Source organism: Copadichromis virginalis, linkage group LG12 (assembly GCF_057382275.1).
Source record: "Copadichromis virginalis isolate Kocher_CV1m ecotype Utaka linkage group LG12, C_Virginalis_male_GT1.1, whole genome shotgun sequence".
Lineage (NCBI taxonomy): Eukaryota > Metazoa > Chordata > Actinopteri > Cichliformes > Cichlidae > Copadichromis > Copadichromis virginalis.
This window is the reverse complement of record NC_140629.1, coordinates 7,881,343-7,897,702: the sequence shown is the minus strand read 5'-3', so window position 1 is coordinate 7,897,702 and position 16,360 is coordinate 7,881,343. Positions and strand designations below refer to the sequence as shown.

The 16,360-nt window shown below is 41.0% G+C and overlaps 2 protein-coding genes across 2 annotated transcripts in view; both read left to right on the top strand.

The window, feature by feature from the left end:
- gcn1 (GCN1 activator of EIF2AK4) overlaps nt 1–2,478 on the top strand; it is a 29,425-nt gene extending 26,947 nt beyond the window's left edge. The window contains exons 55-57 of the mRNA XM_085474584.1: nt 862–972; nt 1,543–1,764; nt 1,854–2,478. Of these exons, the coding sequence (XP_085330710.1) occupies nt 862–972; nt 1,543–1,764; nt 1,854–1,979 (459 nt within the window). The 3' untranslated portion in view covers nt 1,980–2,478. The remainder of the gene's footprint in view (nt 1–861; nt 973–1,542; nt 1,765–1,853) is intronic.
- Nucleotides 2,479–4,419: 1,941 nt separating this feature from the next.
- rab35b (RAB35, member RAS oncogene family b) lies at nt 4,420–15,031 on the top strand. Its single transcript, XM_085474583.1, has 6 exons — nt 4,420–4,560; nt 6,868–6,918; nt 7,025–7,148; nt 11,746–11,870; nt 12,036–12,160; nt 12,829–15,031. The coding sequence occupies exons 1-6, from the start codon at nt 4,509–4,511 to the stop codon at nt 12,955–12,957; spliced, it is 606 nt and encodes a 201-aa protein (XP_085330709.1). The 5' UTR covers nt 4,420–4,508; the 3' UTR covers nt 12,958–15,031.
- The last annotated feature ends 1,329 nt before the right edge of the window (nt 15,032–16,360 follow it).

Genomic DNA, 16,360 nt, shown 5'->3' with positions numbered 1-16,360 from the left:
CAGCATTTTCAGCGGGAAAAATATTTCATCACATCCAGTTTCAGCTGACTGTAGGTTCCCCAACCTCGTAAACTGTACAGTTATGTAACAATCAGTGCTACTGCATAGCAATGAGCCACACAGTCATTTTCATCATGACTGATATGCAAATGGATACAGAGTACTGAGGACTGGCTGCAAACACAGCATTGTCTCGCTCTAACAACCTTACAATCTATTGCTCTAGATTGTCTCATTACTGTTGAGGGGGCGACCGTGGCTCAGGGGGTTGGGAAGCGCATCTGTAACCGGAAGGTCGCCATTTCGATCCCCTCCTCTCTGTCCTGGTCGTTGTGTCCTTGGGCAAGACACTTTACTCTTCCGCCTACTGGTGTTGGCCAGAGGGGCCGATGGCGCGATATGGCAGCCTCGATTCTGTCAGTCTGCCCCAGGGCAGCTGTGGCTACAACTGTAGCTGCCTCCACCAGTGTGTGAATGTGAGAGTGAATGAATAGTGGCATTGTAAAGCGCTTTGGGTGCCTTGAAAAGCGCTATATAAATCCAATCCATTATTGATTGGTCTATTTTCAATATTGTATATTTTGATGTTTTGTCCTTTTAATGCACCGTGCGATTATCTTTTTTTGTGTGTGTTCTTAATCTCATTGATGTATTCCTAATGTAATTATTTGCATTTTCATTTTATCTTTCATATCTTTTTAATTGAATTTACTTGTTAAGTTTCTTTGTTCATATAATATGTTACTCTGTCTTATCAGCTTGTCAGTCATCCTTGTAGCAATTTCAGCTGCACTGATCAATCTTCTAGCCTTATCTTAGAGTCTTTTTGTCCTCATGCGTGGCATTTTGTTCCTCTTCCAGATTCCCATTGCTACCAGTGGGATCAGAGGTATGGGATACCTGATGAAGCATCATTTGAGAACAGAGGGGAGCAGTGGTGTTTCCCAGCAGATGATTACACAATTTGTTAAGGTAAAGCAGAGAATCAAACCCTGTCCACTTCCCATTTCTATATTTGTACAGGTGAGGAAGTGGGAGCAGTCAAGTTGCCAAAAATGGGCTCGTGCCCACTGTAATGTTGGAAAAAGGTGTAGCTGTTTAAATTAATACTTCTCACAGTAAAATTATGTGTAATACAAACATAGTTGCTTGTAGTAGAGTTATGCTGTAGTATTATCTTTTTTGGTTTTATAGCTCACGCTCATTGTTTTATTTAGGCTCACAGCTCTTCTTAGTCTTTAGGTAGAAAACTGAACACTAAGAGAAAGTACCTGCACAGTAGTGAGGGCCAGGAAGAAACTAAGCAGTGTGCTCAACAGGATATTCAGCATCTGTAAATGAGGAGTGTAGAAAACATTTATTTTTGTGTGTGAGTGATTAGTGTGTACATTTCCACACTAAAAGCACAGCATGAAAGCTGATATCAGTCTGATCAGGTGTTTGCTGTGAAGCCTGTGTATTTATAAGAAGATGATTCCTTTGAGTACCTCTTTGAACAGTGTGTATTGTGCCATTATATCTGTTGTCTGCGTGACCCTGCAGTGTCTTCAGAACCAGTCTAGTGATGTCAGACTGGTGTCAGAGCGGGTGCTGTGGTGGGTATTCAAAGAACCATCACTGCCCTCCGTGGACGTGAATCTCATCAAACCTCTGCTGAAAACTCTGCTGGACAACACCAAGGACAAGAACACGAGCGTCCGGGCCCAGAGCGAACACACAATCGTCAACCTGCTACGGCTTCGTCAGGGGGAGGAAACCATGCAGGTGTGACTATCAACTCCCTACTGTAATCTGCACACAGATGTAATCTGTAGAGCAAAACATTTTTACACGCTCCTCTCTTTGCATTTCAGACTATTACTGCCATTCTGGACTCTGCAAGCAATGACCTACTGTCAGAGTGTCACCGCCGGTCTTTGAAAAAAATTGCCAGCCAGCCAGACTCCAATGAAGAGATTGATGACACAATCCTAACATGATGGACTAAACAACGAAGTGCTCTGATCTGCAGAAAGCAGCAGAAGATTTACTGACATATTAAACAAATCCGTGTATGAGAACCTCAGACACACTGGGATGCCTGAGATGAGTAGTGTTTTGGCTGTATTCCCCAGAAAATTTTGTTTTTGGCGTTTTTCTTCCCCCCCCCCACTTTAAATCCTTGTTTTAGCGGCCTTTAAACCCAATTTATTTTATCATATGATGCACAGGTTGTTCTCTTGTACCGAGCAACAATAGAAGACACGATGCCAAATCTGTTTTGATATTTCAGTGTTTTGCTACTTATTTTACCAAAATGATTTCAATTATTGCCACTGTTAATGAAACAGAGCCCTCCTTTCTTTACCTTTTATTTGAACTTTGAGTGTGACGGTTGTTTGGGGAAAGCAACTTCTTATAAAAACACAAATCATTCTTATGTCAGCGATGCAGTTGTAAAAAGGCAATACATAATAAAAGGTTCTGGATTTCATAATGTAGTGTGTTAAATATTGGATGCTTGGTTTTTCTCAGGTTGGCGTCTCTCAGACTTTGTCACACCTCACTTGAATTCCACCAAGTTCTCTGATTCACCAATTGCTGGATTTTACTCTTGAAGCTTCAGCAGACAAAAACTTTTGGCTTCCAGTTAAAACCTCGCCACTCTCTTGCTTTCTATGTGGCCTCATCTCGCTTTTCTACTCTGGTGATTTGGTCTGAAGTCTCCCTTCATGGTCTAGGTTTTCCAAACCAGGAACACAGAGCCTAGAGGAGATGCAGGAGTACATTCACATCTGAAATATTATCAAGTGGCCTTAAATGTCTGAAGAAAAAGGTTTCAGGATTGGTTTTCCACTTGTATATTTTTATTTATTTTTTTTATTTTTTTGTGTCCCGTTTGGATCTTTAGCCATCAGAATTGTTGTCTTAAGGCCAAGAAAGATGCCAAGCGGATTTATTTTACCAAGTGGATCATCATGGCCTTGCCATATTGGTCCATGTGATTGACCTTTATTATAATTATGAATTTATTTTATTTTCGGTTGCTACAAACGGGACAGACATGACTGTGGGATAGGACAGGGAGAAAGAATGAAAGAAAGAGAGGGAGAGAAAGAAAACCAAAGGGGAGAAGAGACGGTGAGAAGGGGGGAAGAAAGAAAAAAAAAAAACCCCACCTGGATCACCTGTATGGAGAAAAAAAACAGAAGAGAGGCAAACAACAAAGAGCAACATAATAAAAAAAACAAAACAAAACCGCACCATCACAATAAACTAGCTAGCAGTAGATAACAGTAGATACTAAATAATAAACGCTATTGTGCAGCACGCAAGATAGACAGCGCACAATGTGCTTTGAGGCAGCAGCCAAGAAAGGTGTAGTCCGCGTCTGTGAACACCCGTGTGTACACCTGTGAGCATACCTGTGTGGATCAGCATGCTTGTATTCCAAAGGTTTCTCCATGTAACGATCTGCTAGGGAGTGTGGGGAGCCATAGCCCCGTCCACCAGGGTATGAAGCAGGTATGGAGGAGATCCAGGCCCCAGATATCCAGAGGCCCCAGAGTACAAGGTCTGAAGTCTTCCTTCATGGTCTAGGTTTTCCAAACCAGGAACACAGAGCCTAGAGGAGATGCAGGAGTACATTCACATCTGAAATATTATCAAGTGGCCTTAAATGTCTGAAGAAAAAGGTTTCAGGATTGGTTTTCCACTTGTATATTAAGAGGAGGAAGGGGAACTATTATGCCTTTCATTTTTTCTGCCATATGTATGCTCTTACAGCAGTGGAGACTTATTAAATGAGGCTAGTTTCAGTTAATGAGGTTGGTGTTTGTCCTTAAACTACTCTAAATTCCGTTTAAGGCTTTTTTTCCTACGTTTGGCTCTGTGTGATCTCACTGAGAGCAGATACCCTTTATCTCAGGCACACAGCTTTAAGTTGGCAGCTAAAACAGAAATAAAATAAGTCTTCCCCCTTTTAAGGCTCCAAATTATTTCTAGTTGATTACACAAAACCGACAAACTGAATTTCCTCTCTATGCAAATACGAATTTAGTTGAACTTCCTGTAAACTACTGCAATGTGGAGTTAAACTACGAGTTTAACAACACGTGCTTCTCAGTATTGTGTGGTTTAAGTTGTTTTCAGTGCATTAAAAAGAAGCATGAATCCTCGGGACTCTCCAGCGTTTCTCCTGGCATGATTCTTGTGTTCATCAATGGGATGGGACCGCTGTGCTGTAGCTCGAGTCTGCGCAGTGAGACTGGGTCACAGTTGGGTGCAGCTCCACCAGAGGAGGAAGCGGAGTTTCCGGCTGTTTGCAGCGGAGAGTGAGGATTGCTGACGCCGCGAAACCCCGAGAAAAAACGCCGCCGGCTCGGGGGGCTAACAGTTTGTGATATCCTTAGTGGTGGTGGTGTTTTATACCGGGGGGATCTGGTGATTTTCTTTACGCACCGAGGGAGTCCGACAGCTAACCGAGCAAAGAAGCGGTACACGGCGGGGGTGAGCCACCAGCTACCGGCATGGCCAGGGACTACGATTACCTCTTCAAGCTGCTCATCATCGGTGACAGCGGTAAGCCGACGCCGGGGATGCAGGACGGGAAGTGGGCCTTGTCTTGTTTTTTTTTTTACAATGGGGGAAGCAGAAGTACTATTTTAACCCGGCTATGTACCATCCGGGCGCTTTTGCAGTGTATTATTTTGTCTTTTAGGCACTGAAATTACGTGTTAAACGTACACATCCGCCATATTTTCGTGTCAGCTACAGGGCGGAGGTTGTGTGTCCGGGCTGGGCATGTCAGCCGATGAGGCCGGATACCGCCTCCAGACACTAAGGATTTATCTCTTGAAAATGTCCTAAATTGTTCTTATATCGGTTTAGACAATTGTTTTACCGCCGTAACACAACACGTACTGTGACCTATACCGTTCCTGTGGTAGTAGGATGTAGTTATGGCCTTTTGTTTGTATCTACAGTTAGCTAGGTTGTGTTGGCTAGCTATGAGCTAGGCTAACATGACAAGTCCTTGCCTGGTTATATGTTGATAACTGTTAGTTATCATTTGCTGCACCGGGAAGGTTAAATGCTAAGAAGTTGCCGGCACAGATGTAAATTCAACTAAGTCCGGTTAAGATGTTGCAATGGGTTTTGTTATTTATTTATTTAGCTAGTTAGCTTGTGAGACCTAGGAGGTTGAGAGTGGAGGAATGCTGCACTGCAAAGACATGTTTGCATCTAGTTAGTCAGACTACAGTGAAGTGAGACTGACACCGCGGTTAGTGTCAACCAAAGTGCCCTTTGGTGTATAAGGTATAACAGCACAAAGACTCTGACTGCTTCTTTATGTTTAGCACCTTTTTATCATGTTAATAATTAGAACAAACAGCCACAGGTAGATGCATAACTAAGATCTGTGTATATATGAAAAAAAATGTTTGCCCCTCTTGTTTTTAAGTGGAAAACATGCTTTAAGAAAAGCGGGAAAATAAAAAAGTATTCCACCCTCAGCAGCTAGAGCCTCATCCCGCTGAACTTCTTTTGTGAGCAATGGTCTTTGGATTCATTGACAGCTCCGGTCCTGGCACTGCCCCATCAGCTGGCTTCTCACAGTGGAGAGACAAGGCAGTACAGCAAGCCCTTCACTGCATGTCACACACAGGGGCCAGTGTGCCCTCAGCTGCAGCATGGAAGCACTACTGTTTGCAGTGCTGCACAGAGATTTTTATTTATTTATTTGGGGGGCTCTGACCTTGTGCCCTTGTTCTGTTGTCAGACCTGCTGCTGGGAATCAGATTCTCCACTCACTGAATCCCTAGTTGAACGTGAACACCCTCTAACCTATGACAAGTTAGAGGACATACAAAATTTCACAGTACACATGAACATCATTCTCTAAATGGAAATTTGAGCAACATTTCATGTATCAGATATGTATTACCTTTTTTTCCATGGTCTGTGGTTAATTTATGCTCCATTGATGTAGAGATATAATTACAGGCTGACAACAGAGGTGTCCTGGATATTTTTACACCTGACAGTTTTTTGTTTTTTTTGGGGGGGGGGGGTTGCCAAGCTAAAGGCCCACACTACATGTTAAAGCTGATGAATGCTCTTCAGCTTTGGTCATTGTATGTTTGAACAAAACTCTGTAGTGCTGAGATCACAGGAACCTGATAGCTTTTTATGTGAGGACAAATCAAACATGAAATGACAATAACACAATAGATAACCTGTGTAACTGGGCTGCAGGTTCAGTCCCACCTCAGGCCAAAAGAGTGACTTCCTAACTTTCAGTTGTAACCTCACAATCACTCTTCCTCACACTTATAAACTAACCTCATTTTCAGTCCCTTTCTCTTTTTTTCTTTGTCCTCTCCTGTCATCTTTTATTACTCTTATTTCTTTCTGAATTCCACTGTTTCATATCTGAATTTTTTAAGAAGCCTCCCTGTGTCTGCCTCACTGAGGTTAAATCGATTAAGATTCTAGAGCTACCTTCGTCATCAGAATGAGTATGTAGGGTGTAGTCTTGCTTACCCGAAGCCTTCAGCTTGTACACTGTGCAGCAGGTTAGATCCGTGTTTATGTCTTGAAGAACTAAATCTGTATTTACACAAAGATTAGAGGAACGATTCAGCTTGACATCCCCCACTTTTCTTTTTTTTTTGTGTGCGTGTGCGTGCCGTCATCACGTGCTGCTGCTCTTGGTTAGCTAGGATATAATATGCGAAACCAAAACTCTTGCTCTGTTGTGGTGCAAAAAAAAAGTGTTTTCAGACTTGCCAGTATCAAAAATGCAGAGTTGTTATAGTGTATATGTTTTTTGTTGTTGTGCCGCTGTACATTAAACCTCTTCCTGTGCTTGTGTTTCCTCCTCAGGAGTGGGGAAGAGCAGTCTCCTCCTGCGATTTGCAGACAACACATTTTCAGGTGCGGGGGTCGACCAAAGCAGCGATGTATAATCAGGACTCATCTCCGTTTCAGTTTCCATGTTTTCATAATAAATTCGATTTTGTGTTCGCGTGCCCACTCGCAGGTAGCTATATCACCACGATCGGTGTGGACTTCAAGATCCGGACAGTGGAGATCAATGGGGAGAAGGTGAAGCTACAGATCTGGGACACAGCAGGGCAGGAACGTTTTCGCACCATCACCTCAACGTAAGTGGATCCATTCACACACACGTCCCCCTCCTTTGCTTGGAGTTTTCAGGTGAAACTTTTTGTTTATGTTTTAACAATTAAGTCTGAAACCATGAAAGGCTCTTTGCGGTCCTGACATTAGGTTTTATATGAGGAAGCAGTAGAATAAGTCATTGCTGTTCTATGAAACTGGGTGGAATTCCCCACACATCCTAATTACAGATGTGAGAGGGAGGCTCCTTGTTGTGTGCTGTAGTGCTCCATGACGGTGCCGAGTGTACGTCATTACCCTCTTACACTTGCAGCGTGTTTCACACTGCTGTCCATGTGCCCTGAGGGTTCACAATGATCGGCACTCCCACGCTTTAAGAAGGAACGTTGGCCTAAATTTTTCTTTTCTCCACAGTTTACCTGAATAGACCAAGAACACAGACTGCTGTCTGTCCCAGAAGTTCACTGCTGTTCAGAAAGCCTGTAAAAACACAAAAAGTGCTGCTGCTACTCTTGCAAATTTAAATTTCTGTTTTTGAGAGCTTTTAAGCGTTGGTCGACTTTTACGACAAATAAACATGAAGTCTGTCAGGATATAGAGATAACAGTTGTTAACAGCATAAATTTGGTTTTGGTCTGTGCAGGCTTTTTTTTTTTTTTTTTTTTTTTTTTTTTTTTAAATAGAAATATTATCACTTCAGTTTGGTCTTGTGGTTTGATGGCAGCCTACAGAAAGATGCTCTCTAAGCTTTCAGAAGACGTCCCATCATTTACGTCAACCCACATAGCTCGCAATACCACGAGTGGAAGTCTGGAGTCTATTACATTTTGTTTTAAGGTTGGATGATGCAGCAGTAGTAGACCTCCAGGTGACAGATGGTGGGTTAGTGGGCAAAAAAACGCTTGATGCAAATGAATATGATCCCAAACTAATGAAAAAGTAAAGCAATTTCAGCATTTAGTGCTCATGACTATTACCACGCCCACTAATGTTGCTTCAAACTATCAAACTATAACGATTGCTTTTATTATGGATAACACGTTTTTAGACTCCTAAAAATAAATTTCAGTAATCTTTGCCATTGTATCAAGAGAAATAGTCTGCATTCATAGGTTTCTATATTCATGACAAATAGTCAGTCACTCAGTGCTCTGAGCAGCACCGATAGGAACATCATTGATGTGACCTACAGCTTAAACTGCAGTCATCTCACATGCTCACCCCTTTTTGACTTTGACTGAAGCAGACACAGACTGCGCTTGGGAGATATTGGAGCGTCATTTGCCTCCCGAGTTTCGTCTTGAATGGGACCAGGAGGGCATGTTTGACTCTTATGTACTAGCACTGTTGCAGGGAGGCCAATCAGAATGCTAAAATCACCCAGAAAGCGTGAAATCCTTAACGCTTTAGCCCCTGTGGAGCATAGCCGTCCTAGTTTGGAAGGATTGTTGCGACTTGTTCTGCAGGAATCCCTCCAGCGAGCAGGCTGCCTATTAAGGGTGATTGTTCCCTGTGCCGAACTAGAGTGGCATGGTGCCTCATTAGATCCTAAATGAATGTTTCTGTGGAGATGGATCATGGGCAGTGACCTGCTGAGTCTACTCAGGCAGACTAACCTGAGGTGGTAGCCATATGTCAGTGAGCAGCTGTGTTTTCAGCCTCAGGCTTCAGTCACAGCATAATATCACTTTAACTTTATCTTTTTCTCTTTTAGAGACTTTTATGCTGTTGTTTTTCTCATAATTATTTACTGTTTTGCATTGTAAATAAAAGAGCACATAATGAGATTAACAATAGTAAAAAGTCCGCAGGTGGACTCCTACCGAGGGCATCTAGGTCCCATGTTCAAGCGCCAGCAGCGGTCCACCTGAATGATGATTCTTTCAGTGAGTTCAGTATGCTAACCCTTTACAGAAAAGGGTACATCAGGTTGGGCTGTGAGGCTGTTTGTGTGTTTGGCAGTTTAAGGTTCTTTATTCATGTGCACTGAGCAGACATAAACGCACAGCCACACACCGCTGTTGTGTGTCTGTCCATCATTGAAGGACTTTGGGGACAAACCCAGACAATAGGCTTGGGTGGTATCTTTTTACTGAGGATACAGTAGTATTGTGTGTGTTGTGGTGTTTGTTTGGTTTTGTCATTGTAGTTTTAATTAAACAATTAGATGTTTCCACCCATACTAGTCAGCACTATTAATACCAGTCTGCTAGCAGGAGCAGTGCAGAACAATGGTCAGTAAAGTAAGGCAGTCTGATTTGTTTAGCCAGAAAATTAGACTCTACAAACTTCACTAATTGTAGCATGTATTAGAGCAGGGCGATATGGCCAAAAATATTTATAAAAATGTAACAGTGCAATTGCAAATTCCTTGCTGAAAGTTTAACCAAAAGGCATTTCCAGTAGAAATGGGCTGACATATCCTGAGCATAACCATGTATAATATCCACTGAAGTTAAAAAGAGGTGCTTTGCAACATTAAACTGCAGTGTTCAGTAACCCTACAAACGTCACTGCTGTTTAGTTTCCTGTCTTCATTTATGTTGGAAGTGATAGCAGAGCTGTACGTTTGATTTTTTTTTTTCAGAAATCTCAGTCAGAACATGCAATATCATGCTTAGGTAACTAGCGAAATTAGCGAGCTAACTTCCGCTAGCTTCCTGCTAACTTCTAACTCCGTTAAATGTAATACATTTTGTTTTCATGGATGCCTGGAAGTTAAACTTCATAGTTACACCTGGTAAAGCAGCAATGCTGATCGTTTTATTAAAGATGAAAGAATTTAGACAGTTTTTAACTCTCAGTGATGCTGCAGTGTTCGTTTGACCAGGTGAATACGGAGTTTAGGACCCAGATTACTCCCAGATTTAAGAGCACCTTAGTCCGACAAATACGACACGACGGCCGCTTGCATTGTTCTGCAAAAAAATGTGCTTTGTCGTGTATCTGACGGACAAACACCAAACCAGTTCCACATCACTGAAGTTTCACCATTTTTTACAAACCAATTCTGGTTCATCTGTTTCACTCAACAATCGGCCATGTGCGTATGAAAACAAATGTACTGCGCATGCGCGTTTTACTCATATTCTATCGCGATATTTCATTTTCCTATCGTTGCCTAACATTATACCGGTATTACCGTGAATGGTATAATATGGCCCAGCCCTAGCATGTATGTATAATAAGAAGCGCTCTCCTTCCATAAATGAGGAGAACCAAGCTTGGTCTGTGTTGGCTTTACACTTTACTCTTGTATTGGCAGTCTTTGCAGTACAAAACATCTCATCAGATCACCCTTGTATCAGTTTCAGTAGTAAGAATAGTTTTTTATGGTATTGAAAATCATGCCCAATAATGTTAATTTACATTAATAACATAGTGTGATGTAAATCCTTGATGCCACCAAACCCTATCAAAACAAGCTGTATCCCCAAACTGTCACCACACACACACACACACACACACACACACACACACACACACACACACACACACACACACACAGAGAATCCCTGACAAAAGTTTCTTTGTGTTTGTTTGGCGTAGTGCATTGGTACTGGGGATGCACTCTCTCAGATCTGGCCTCTGTTTTTGAAGCCAGTTCATTTGTCTGTGCGGTATAAATGTGGTGCTGTTGCTTTTTCCTTCACACAGTCATACACTCTGTCCTGATGAATGTATTTATTAAGTTGTGCCCCTTCAAGTGTCTTTCCCTTTGCTGGATAACATTAGTTATTCGCTCAGAAAGTTAGGGATGACTTGAAATTAAAATTATACCGAAGGTCAGGCCATAGCATACTTAAACTGTTACACGGTGTAGTGGTATCAAAAACTCTTCACACATCAATCCTGTTGGCCTTTTTTTTTCTTTTTCTTTTTTTTAAATTTTCCAGTCTGTTTTGTGTGTTAGCCATTTCTGCTGTGTGTTTTATTTTCATCTATTAACTCTAACAAATTATTTTTTACATATTTATTTGCCAACTTTAGCTTTAATAATTCCTTTTATTTGTTATTACCTTTACCAAACTATCTCTGCTGTTTATTCATTAATCCTGTCTAACAGTTTCTATTGAGGCATTACTTTTAGATTTATTTTTAAATTTATCAGTTACTTTCCATCACCATAATGTGGTGTTCAGAAAAAATGCAGGTCAAAGGGTTTTTTTCCGCCACCGAAGCTACGTCCATGTTTTACCCTGTCTGTTATCCTTTATCTTTAGGTAATCAGTTATACTGTTGTTCATACTCTTCGGCCAACAGTTTTAGCGTTCTCTAGTCTTGCTGCTATACTACCATTTCTCTGTAGTAAAAGTAGAAGTCGTTATAACTGTTCAGCTAATTAGAAATATTTTATCTAACTAGTCACAGCAGACGGAGGCCCCTCACTGAGCCTGGTTCTGTTGGCGGTTTCTTCCAATGTCACCAAGTTCTTGCTCAAAGGGTGTTATATGACTGTTAGGGATTTTTTCTGTATTATTGTAGGGTCTTAACCCCACAATTTAAAGCGCCTTGAGGCGACTGTTGTTGTGATTTAGCATTATATGAATAAAATTAAAATGAATTCAATTGATCTTTTTCGCAAACTGTAAGCTGACTGTTTCCCCTTTCTTCTGTCTTTAGATATTACAGGGGAACACATGGGGTCATAGTGGTATATGACGTCACGAGTGCGGAGTCCTTTGTCAATGTAAAACGATGGTTACATGAAATCAACCAGAACTGTGACGACGTGTGCCGAATATTAGGTGAGTGCGCTCCAAAGAAACACCTTGGCACTGTTCTCGCCTCGTCTTCTTTAGCTTAAAAATAGACTCTGCCCTTCACTCCAGTGCACACCTCTTGTATTTGCTGGCAGTATGGGAATAATTTCTTGCTCCATTATTTTACACTGAGCTGTTTTCTATTTTTAGTGGGAAACAAGAACGACGACCCAAACTCTAAGGTGGTCGAGACAACTGACGCGCAGAAGTTTGCAGAGCAGATGGGAATCAGCCTTTTCGAGACGAGTGCAAAAGAGAACATAAATGTTGAAGAGGTAATTAGTTGTTTTGTGTTACTTGTAGCCTCAGACTGATAAGCTGGTCTGGAGCTGTTCGCCAGACATGCCAGGCATGCACAGAAGCTCTGTGATAACTGCTGATCAGCTTGTCACTGCACAAAGCATCGCTGAAAGTTACTGTTTTTGCCCCGACAAAACAATCTGCTAATCGTTTACTCAGTTAATTCAAGTGAGTGCTATTGTTTAAAACGGTTCACAATCACACAGCACAAAGAATAGTGTCCTTATTTTTGAAAAGCTAAGAGTGGATTTTATTACTTTTTAACCAAAGGCTGTTAATGTGCTCTTCTGCTTTATTGCAGTGTTAGATTGGCTTCAGATTTATAGGAATAGCAATGAGAATGGTGTCGAGTTTGCTAGCCTGCTTGTGTACATAGGTAAACAAATCCACCCCAAGACTCGCTAATCAAAACAAAATAACAACATCTATGTGGAAACTCATCATCAGAGGTTTTCCACCATTGTGAACAGCTGTGGGTGGATTTTTGTTGCCTGATTCTTAATTTCAGTTATCCAGGCTGCATCTTCATATTTAGAAATAAGACTCAAGTGAGGCTTTGAACTGTTCCTTTGTCACCATTATGACACACAAATCTGACCGCTCTAATCTGTTCATGCTTTTTGGTTTGTGCCTCTCTCGGCAGATGTTCAACTGCATCACGGAGCTAGTGCTAAAAGCCAAGAAGGAAGTGCTAGCCAAGCAGCAGCAGCAGCAACAAAACGACGTGGTCAGACTCACCCGGAACAGTAAACGAAAGAAAAAGTGCTGCTAACAAACTCGAAGCCATCCACAGAAAAGCGGGCGGCGTCTTCACATGCATATACACACATACACGATGGGACTCAGAGCATCTAAATTAAAGAGCAGATAAAGATTTAATAAATATATGGTGAAAGATTAAAAAAAAAAAAAAAATGACGGCAAAAATGTCCCCTTTGGACAAACTAATCATGAAGACTTTAATAAAAAAAAATTGTACAGATTTTATTAGACATCAGATCAAGTTTTATTTGGAATTCAGCAGATGGGCACTATTGACCTGAGGTCCTAATTTTTTGTTCAAGGATCTGCAACTGACAGCTATAATGCTCCGATTTGTATCCACTTCCACAACCCTGTTTCTCTCACATCAGTATCTCATCTCTCCTTCTCATTCCACTGCACACGGGACATTCAGAGTCGGGTTGGACTCTGCGTCTGAGGAGGAGGAGGGCTCACCTTTCCTGGATTTATTTGGGTTTGTTTTCTGGGGCGGGGGGAGGGAGGGGGGCAGTTTTTGGAACAGGTGTCTCTCCACTGAACATCTCCATTGAACGTTTCTGTGTTACGATGGCTTCACGCCAACAGATCATGAACTTCTAGGTTTTCTTTTATTTGACTTGTTGGGGGGAAAAATCACTTGGAGGAGGAGAAGGATCATTGGTAGTCAATCTTTAGCAACTAATCTGATGGACAGAACTGGTGACTTTTTTTCTTCTTTTTTGTCTGTATTTTGCCAAGTTTTCCCTTGTTTCCTTTCTAACTTCCAGTAGTGCTGAGCCATCCATAATAGATTTTTTTTTTTTTTTTTTTGAGTGCAGCGGAGCAGTTGAACCACTCTCGGAGCTCTGGGACGTCGAGCTCCTCGTGCACCTTTCACTGCAGTCTTACTATGCTTCAGAGTTTGCTTTAAAACCTTTCCCCAAAATATTTTTTTCCCTTTTTTTTAATTTTTATTTTTTTTTAAACCGTGATACTGCCAATATTATATATATTAAAAAAGAAATATTAGGAGCTGCAGCGCCTCTCATTGGACTGTTGCCATAGTGGCCAGTGGCTGGCCAAGACGTTTGGTGAATTGAGTCCTCAGGCGCTCCCTCCATCCCTCTCCCTCTTTTACTTCTTTTTTCCTGCAGCAACCAGCCTTCTCTCCCCTGATGCCCACATATCAGCACCCCTCTCAGTGATGGACTCCTGCATTTGGTCCAGCGACGGTGCATGGAAGCTCTTCGCCAAGACACCTGTGCAACCACCCAAACCTCCCAAATACATTGCAGACTGTGGTTTTCAATCTTGTGTTTTTGAGCATGTAACACTGTTTGATTGGGTGTGTTTAGGAAAAAAAAAAAGATATACCATGCATTTTAGCATTCAACCTCTTGTGGATTTCCTGCGTTTTCTCCTGCAGAATATTCTAAACAGTCGACTAAAGCATTAAGGTTTATCGCTTTGCTTTTCATGGTCATGATCTGCACTACCTGCCCAAATTGAAGTGTTACAGGACAGTGTTTTTTGGCGACCCTCCACATTGAGAGTGTGGCGCACAGTGGGACTGTTAATATAAGAACAAATGGGGATGAACTGCAGCACTGGATCCGCTCCCTCCCCGCCCGGATTTGCCACAGAGGCCGAAGCGTTGTACAATGTCTTACTGACATTATTATTAATTTTTTTTCTGTCTCTGGAATTGGGAGCGAGCTTGATGTTGCACAAGCTTCTGTCGAAAACACTTTGTTTTCCTCCTCTGGGCAGGCTCCGGCAGCTGGTTTGGGATCCCGATACGTGTCAAGAGGTCACCGCGACCTCAAGGGCCTCGAAATGATATCAGATCTCACACTTTATGATTTCTCTTCATTATGTGTATGTATATATAAATATATTTGTGTGTTTATATTCAATATAGAACATACACACATGATTAGCACACCAACTGCACATGTGTTAAACATGGGCCGTGTGCTGTGGTTGAAAGACACTTGTCAGCTGTGGTTTGCTGTACACTGGAGACAAAGATGTACTATTCATTTTTCCCTACATGAATTTAATCAGTAATAAACGTTTTAAAAGAATAAATATTTGACACATAATGACTGATCTCATTTGTCAGTGGTCGGAGGCTCAGTCCCAACTTGAGTTTAAACCTGTGTCCGTTTTATTTTTGCCGTTTTCTGAGAGTGTTTTATGGTCTTTGGAAAACCTGTGGCTACTTAACTCTTATGTGGGTTGTTCATATTCATTTAAAGGAGGTTTATGACCACTTAAGGAGCACCAAGTGGAGTAGATACCCTCATCTTATACTAAACATCATTAGTACTCTCATACCTGCCTGATTTTACATGGTCAGTGCAACTGTGAAGTAATGAGAAGGATTTGATAAATTACTCATATCCTTCGAATTGTTTACTAAAACGTTTTATATGACTAGTTTGTAATACTGTGAGAAAATAAGCCAACTGGTCAGTCAGTCATTGAGTGTTTTTGTTTTTTTCAATTTCTGAATGCTTGAATAATTGAATCATTTAACTTTTTCAAAATTATTATTATTATTATTATGGCTTTTGTATCTTTTGGGTTGAACCTAAAATTTCTGCACAGAGGAAAAATATGATTTATGATTTTCATATTTATAAACAGTTTTACTGATGGAAATCATAAAAACTAAAAATACCGTAATTAAAAGAAGCTTCATGTGGAACGTGCTCGTGATAAAAGCAACACTTTTTGTGATTTTAAGATGAAATTGTGCATCTACAGTGTTTTGAGAAGTAAAAAAAATTTTCATCTATAACTTATTTTAACTTAAATTTAACATAATGTATTCCAAGTTATATGTTACAGTTTATCGTGTAAGTTATACATGCATACCATGCCCAATTATGTCTGATCTCAGAAGATAAGCAGGGTTTTCTACCAATTGGAATGTCAGTGGTTTGATCCCTGCTTATCACATTTGCATGTTAACGATTCCTGGGCTGAACCCGTAGTGCTAAATAAGTACCAGTTTGCTTTGTTGGTTGGTTGGCTGGGAGTCCAGTGCTAAAGTTGTCTGAGCAATGGCAGTGTTATTACTTTTGTAGGTTTGTGGTCATAAACTAAAGAATATGACAAATGAAGACTTGATGAAGTTAATGCATTATCTAAGCTCGAATGAAATTCATCTGTTTGCGAATCACATCAGATCCCAAACATGACATGGATGTGTCACTTCCTGGATTCCTGGGCCATATATAAAATACAACTTTTGTAAAACTGCTTTTTCCTGCTTAAAATATATGTGGCTCTGAGAACCACAGGCAGAAAGTGTCCCAGTTTTCAAATCCAAGTCAGAAGAGACAAGTTGATTGTAAAGTATTTATTCGTACAAAAACAAACCAAAAAAAAGTCTTAAGAAAATTGCATGATTAATATTTTGAATA